This window comes from Ixodes scapularis, unplaced genomic scaffold (assembly GCF_016920785.2).
Source record: "Ixodes scapularis isolate PalLabHiFi unplaced genomic scaffold, ASM1692078v2 PGA_scaffold1__304_contigs__length_218370807, whole genome shotgun sequence".
Lineage (NCBI taxonomy): Eukaryota > Metazoa > Arthropoda > Arachnida > Ixodida > Ixodidae > Ixodes > Ixodes scapularis.
This window is the reverse complement of record NW_024609846.1, coordinates 127,884,368-127,891,332: the sequence shown is the minus strand read 5'-3', so window position 1 is coordinate 127,891,332 and position 6,965 is coordinate 127,884,368. Positions and strand designations below refer to the sequence as shown.

General features: G+C 52.2%; 1 protein-coding gene across 1 annotated transcript; it reads right to left on the bottom strand.

Moving 5' to 3' along the window:
* Positions 1–1,766: 1,766 nt before the first annotated feature.
* On the bottom strand, positions 1,767–4,612 carry LOC121835821 (THAP domain-containing protein 7-like). Its single transcript, XM_042290327.1, has 4 exons — positions 4,457–4,612; positions 4,070–4,171; positions 2,336–2,419; positions 1,767–1,850 (listed from the first exon to the last, which is right to left on the bottom strand). Exons 1-4 carry the CDS (start codon positions 4,610–4,612, stop codon positions 1,767–1,769), a joined length of 426 nt encoding a protein of 141 aa, XP_042146261.1.
* Between the last annotated feature and the right edge of the window lie 2,353 nt (positions 4,613–6,965).

The following is a 6,965-nucleotide window of genomic DNA, read 5'->3' as shown; positions in this document are numbered from 1 at the left end:
ATTATCGTTCAAGCCTCGGACCGTTGTCAAAAGGGGGTCTTATGGCTTGTCTCGTCAAAGTTGGTTCAGGGAAACAGGTCGTCGTACCATTCGTGTCACGACAAAAGCCACTCTTTTGGTTTCCAGTTTGGGCCATGGGATTTGGGATTTAGAGAAATGAGAGGGTGTGTTTCTGGGGGTAACAGTGAAAGCTATGGATCATGGAGATTGTATAAAATAGGGACGAGGGGCAGTTGAAACTTCTCTATTACATCCACCTCGCGCGGCAGTGGGATAGATTGATGGGATGACTACGAGCTTCCTTGCAGCTACCTCCGGCAGTATATTGATTTTAAAATATCGACGTTTAACGAAGCCACACTTCTGTGCGACTTTTGTCGTGGGACAAATTAGTATCGCCATTGATACCAACGCCAAATTCAACTGAAAGAATCTTAATTGATACGAGCGCGTTTTTGTTTCTATTTGGCACACGTTTGCATCCGGTTATTATTTATTAATTTTAATATAAAACACTGCAAAATTAATCTCCAAATTTCGGAGAATTGGGGATTTATGAAAAATAAACTCCGATAAACAGCGAATTTTCGCTAAAAAATAAACTCCCAAAAACACCCTCTGAATTTCACGAAAAATAAACTCCGAAAACACAGAGCCCTAGTCATGAGCTACTGCCCAAGTCGAGGAACTTATTGTCACGAGCCCAAGTCAAGTGTTCATGCAGTGCTCGTATGGAATCCATGAGCCTCATTAGACTATCATCACCACAGTGTGCTCTTTTAGACACCGTCAGCATAATTACCTCCATGGTCGCATCAGCAAGGTTACAAAAATTGAGAGTGAAGAAAACACTCCCCCTCTAAACTTGAATTCACATCTCAACGCATGCAAGATACTGAGGTCAAACTAGTGCTAGCAAGCCTGCAATGAGAGAATCATTCCAACATAATATGAATAATCTACCCCTTCCTACCACACTGCACCTAAGTGAAAAAGTAACCATGACACCAACTCCTCATTTTAAAAAAAAGATTGCGTAAAATACAAAAACACTACAGGTATTAACAAGGATATATCTGCAAATAATCAACAGGGAGCTTTGAAACACTTGAGTAGCCTAAACACAAACTCGCCTTCAAGTCGCCGCCGCAGTGTTCTAGACGACGGCAATGGGAAGCCCCCCTCCAGCAGTAAGTCGTAGCCCGTGCTGCCACACGCGAAGCGCATCTGCAACGACTTTTTCACCGTCTCGTTCGACCACTTGGACCCCCTGTTGCTGGATCTTGATAGCGCTGCCAGTTGGTCCGCAGTGAATATCTTGTGCAGCTGAGACCGGAACGTCGCTTCCCTTGTCTTTTGTAAGGCAGCCTGCCTCACCAAGCGACGATTCTCGTTCTCCAGCTGCTTGATCTTCCGGCTCATCTGAAGAAAGACATCTTCAGTGAGCCTAGGTGGAACGGGTGATGGAGAAAGAGGCTGGAGGGTTTGCTCAGAGCTCCCGGCCGCTGGTTGCTGCAAACACGGTACGGGAATTGGGTGTTGCCCACCTCACGAGATGACCCCAAGCCGTGCAAGAACCATGACACATACCCAGCTGGTGGGGACCGCCGACACCAAGGTGCCGCAGGCAGCTACGCTGGCCTGGCCGTGCTGGTTGTCGCTGGTCACCTGCGGCAAAGAGTGCGGTGGTATTGATACATGGGGGTACGCAGGACCCTGGAAGATGCTTACGAAGCACGCCCTGCTGGTGGTGGGAAGCGGCTGCGTCAGCAGGCCGCCCTGCAGGGCTGCTCCAGGGGTCTTGGCCGCTGGTTGCTGCAAACACAGTACAAGAATTGAGTGTTGCACACCTAACGAGATCACTCCAAGCCGTGCAAAAACCATGACACATACCCAGCTGGTCGAGGCCGCCGACACCAAGGTGCCGCGGGCAGCTATGCTGGCCTGGCCACGCTGGTTGTCGCTGGTCACCTGCGGCAAAGAGTGCGGTGCTATTGCTACACGGGGGTACGCAGGACCCTGGAAGATGCTTACGAAGCACGCCCCGCTGGTGGTGGGAAGCGGCTGCGTCAGCAGGCCGCCCTGCAGGGCTGCTCCAGGGGTCCTGGCCGCTGGTTGCTGCAAACACGGTACGAGAATTGGGTGTTGCACACTTCACGAGATCACCCCAAGCCGTGCAAAAACTATGACACATACCCAGCTGGTGGAGGCCGCCGACACCAAGGTGCCGCGGGCAGCTACGCTGGCCTGGCCGCGCTGGTTGTCGCTGGTCACCTGCGGCAGAGTGCGGTGGTATTGCTACACGGGGGTACGCAGGACCCTGGAAGATGCTTACGAAGCACGCCCTGCTGGTGGTGGGAAGCGGCTGCGTCAGCAGGCCGCCCTGCAGGGCTGCTCCAGGGGTCCTGGCCGCTGGTTGCTGCAAACACGGTACGAGAATTGGGTGTTGCACACTTCACGAGATCACCCCAAGCCGTGCAAAAACCATGACACATACCCAGCTGGTGGAGGCCGCCGACACCAAGGTGCCGCGGGCAGCTACGCTGGCCTGGCCGCGCTGGTTGTCGCTGGTCACCTGCGGCAGAGTGCGGTGGTATTGCTACACGGGGGTACGCAGGACCCTGGAAGATGCTTACGAAGCACGCCCCGCTGGTGGTGGGAAGCGGCTGCGTCAGCAGGCCGCCCTGCAGGGCTGCTCCAGGGGTCTTGGCCGCTGGTTGCTGCAAACACGGTACGAGAATCGGGTGTTGCACACCTCACGAGATCACTCCAAGCCGTGCAAAAACCATGACACATACCCAGCTGGTGGAGGCCGCCAACACCAAGGTGCCGCGGGCAGCTACGCTGGCCTGGCCGCGCTGGTTGTCGCTGGTCACCTGCGGCAAAGAGTGCGGTGGTATTGCTACACGGGGGTACGCAGGGCCCTGGAAGATGCTTACGAAGCATGCCTTGCTGGTGTTGGGAAGTGGCTGCGTCAGCAGGCCGCCCTGCAGGGCTGCTCCAAGGGTCTTGGCCGCTGGTTGCTGCAAACACAGTACGAGAATTGGGTGTTGCACACCTCACGAGATCACCCCAAGCCGTGCAAACACCATGACGCATACCCAGCTGGTGGAGGCTGCCAACACAAAGGTGCCGCGGGCAGCTACGCTGGCTTGGCCGCGCCGGTTGTCGCTGGTCACCTGCGGCAAAGAGTGCGCTGGTATTGCTACACGGGGGTACACAGGACCCTGGAAGATGCTTACGAAGCACGCCCCGCTGGTGGTGGGAAGCGGCTGCGTCAGCAGGCCGCCCTGCAGGGCTGCTCCAGGGGTCCTGCCCGCTGGTTGCTGCAAACACGGTAGGAGAATCCACGTTTTGCAGAAATATGGAATAAATGAATTTGTCGCTCTTTCTCTCTTCGTGCTGGCCGAGCGGAGAGGGACGAAGGCTCCTTTGTATTTACCTAGGGGTGAAAAGTAATCCTCAAATGGGACATAAGTGGTTTTGAGGGAGCCTAGGTCAGTGCGACACAATAAGCCAACGGGACGCAGTGGACGTGCCTGCGGCCAGGGGACTCTCGTCTTCTAGCCATTTACTCTCGAACCACTAATTCTGCAAATGGTCCATTGGGTGTTGCCCACCTCACGAGATCACTCCAAGCCGTGCAAGAACCATGACACATACCTAGCTGGTGAAGCTGTCATTGCATTACAAGGCAGCTGAAAGTGACGAATGCCTCATGCAGTAACGTAACAGAAGCAACAGAATATGAATGATTGGATTTTGACTTACAGTTCCATGAGGCAGGGTTTTGTGCTGTGTCAGGCTGCAACACTGACTGATGGTGTCTCATGCACTCTTGTACAAGGACCCCTCCGAATTAAAAAAAAAAAAAAAAGGTCTCTGGCATGGAACAGAGATGTCAACAGCATACAAAGTCCAGAATATTATAGGTCACCTGTGCCTCTTTCAAATCATATCAGTAAAAACATCTTAACACAAAATAAATTATTGCTTTTAATTCACTCCCATAATCTAGGTAAATACGAAAGGAACAAAAATCTCACTTATTCTCGTTACACGCACTCACTTGACTTTTAGAATGCAGAAACAAACTCGGAACAGCTGTGGCTTTTAGCCTCCTCCAGCCGTCGGAGCACCTCGCCTGGAACTGGGAGGGCTCGAAGTGGTCCTGCAGCGAATAACGTTTTGGTAGACGTCAAAACTGTGTATTCAGCCGCTCAAGTCACACTACAGTTATACCGCTGACGAGAGGCTCACGCTTTCAAAATACGCGATCTTACAAATCCATCATCGCACGATCGCCACAGGCCTGAACCACTCGTCTTTCTGCGGTGAAGCGAAAGCGCACAGGACGCTTCCACGGCAATAGAGAATAGATCACAAAATACACGGTTTTGTCACAGTGCACTCGCGTCCACCGCGCAATTTTAACCATGTTCGAACAATACCTCACCTCGCAAAGGTATGTCCTGTCGGGAGGTTTCCACCCCGCGCCACGCCCGATTCTCAAAAGCCACAGTTTTCGCCTCCTAGGGGATTTCGGCAGCTTGAACAACCGAATTCCCCTGGAAGCTCTGTTCTGGCATTTCAAAGCACAGCAGCTCCCCATTTTTCAAACACGACGGGAACTCCCGCGGCTACACACTTTTTTTTTTACGTCATTTCAACGCACGTGGCCGCGCGTTCGAATCCTGTGGTGCACATTCGTTTATTCTACCATTAAAGAAGGCCATGACGAAAAGCTCCCATGCACCAAGTTTTCAGTCACCAGGCGTTAACTTTTTTAACTCTAGCGACGCTAAAATGAAATTACCGAACCCTGCTTTACTTTTGAGGCTCACGACCACCGCTAGGGGAGGTTTTGCGGCTTGTGATTGGCCACGAGCGGCCTGTCAATCAACTTTTCGGCCAATAGATTTTCGCTCCATTGATACCAATGAATGGCCAAACTCTCCCAATATACGGCTCTGATTGTGCCCACGATATGTTCCCAACAGCCACAGTTCGCACAAATCTGGAAATATTGATCCTGCGAAAAACAAGCAATTTAAAGTACACATTTTTTGCAGATATTTTATAGATTCACAAATTCACAAATGTTGCATAGTGCTTTTCACCAATGGACTGAAATTGTTTTTAAGGCAACAAGGCTAAACTGGACACTTTAAAGACTGCTGCCTGATCGTTCGAACTGTCGTCTGCTCTTTCAAACGTTTCTTCTTGTCGTCTGCTCTTTCAGACAACACCGGCCCGTAGATGTTGGCCCAGTAATTGCGAAACCAAGTAAGTGCAGGCCTCAGAAGACTTTTAAATTCTAAGGTTGTTTGGGATAGGAAGGCTCGGTGTAAACTGTACGTAGATACAAGGCGATGTTCTTCGTTGTTACCAGTGGCCATCACCGACTCGTTATGCCTGATTCACTTGGTCCGATTCTGTTGGCGATTTTTAGTATCGACCACGATTCGACGCTGACCATCTCAGCCACGGTTCACGTTTTTGGATCCCGAGCCATGTCGCAACTAAAAATAGCGAGCAGAATCTCATCAAGCGAATCAGCCTTTAACTTCCATTCTGCGACGTCCACGCGGAATGAATCGCCGCATGTCGCCTTATTCACGCGAAGATTTGCGGCGTACCGAGCCTCGGTAATAGGGAGTTTTCGTAGACCGTGTTTCACCCTCCGCTAAGCCCTCCGCAACGCAGAAGCCGCTACTGCGCCTGCGCGCCGGTAGCCTTGACTGTAGAGTTTCGGGTACCGTAGCGGGTTGCGGAGAGCGTTGCGGGACGGCGAAAACGATCTACGAAAATCCCCTAATTTCGCTGAGGCCGTTGAAGTATACTTTGTTTCACCTTAGGTCCAGCGTGGCCGATGTTGCGAGACGAAGGGCCAATCTAACGGCGAAAAAGGCGCACTGTAATGGCGTGCTCTCCGCAGTTGATAGGACCAGCAGTGTTCGCCGTCTTTCTGGGCGTGCTCCACCGCTGGCTCGTCCTATCGAGAGTGGAGAACGCCATGACGTTGCGCTTTTTGCGCTGTTTGATTGGACCTTCGGCTCATAAAGCTGTATCCACACGACGGACCGGGCCGCGGACCGATTGATCACGTGATGCGCGGCCCGCGGGCCGCCCGGCTGCCATGAGCATCCACATGGCGTACCAAAAGAGCAGACGACAGAGCGAACGGGCCGGTCTAACCCTCGACCTCACAACTCCGCCAAACGCATGCAGCGAGCTGCTTTGAGGCTATTTGTAAGGAGCCAAGATGGAGGTTGAACGAAACAGACGTTTGGCTGCGGTGGTCCTCGCGTTGACTATTGAGGACGAGGAGGACTTAAGTGAACCGAAAAAGCCATGGGGACATCTTTAGATGATTATTTGAGTAGTCGTCGCGACTATTGTCCCACAGAGCGGGGAATTTCTCCATGAGTGCGATGAAGTAAAAAGTTGCATCGTCGCACAACAAAAGGTTCGTCTTCTTCGTCTTCAACAGTTGGCGCCAAAAGAGAACGACTTTGGCTTTGGATTCCAATCCAAGCAACAAAAGTAAGCTTGTTGCCAGACTCAGCGCTTCAATTATACTAAAAACGCCGCGGTCCGCCGCCAAGGTCCAGGCGAGAAAGTCGCTTGGCATTTCTCAGAAGCGCTGGCCGCGGACCGCCGGCGGACCTCAAACAACGGTGACGTAAGACCACGTAATGCGCGGCCCGCGGACCAGAACAGCAATTTGTTGCGTCGAGTGGATACACCTTAACCACGGCCACGCTCGGACCTAAGCTGAAACCAAGTATAGTCAGACATTGCCAGAAAGATATATAATCAACAATTCCAACATTAATAATAACACGGGGACTGACACCGACGCCGACAACATCGCATTTCAGAGGTTCGTTTATGGGTGACGGCGAGCTTCTTGCCCACACTCCATAGAGCACGCGCTGCGCCGGTGGCGTCCGCTAGGGGCG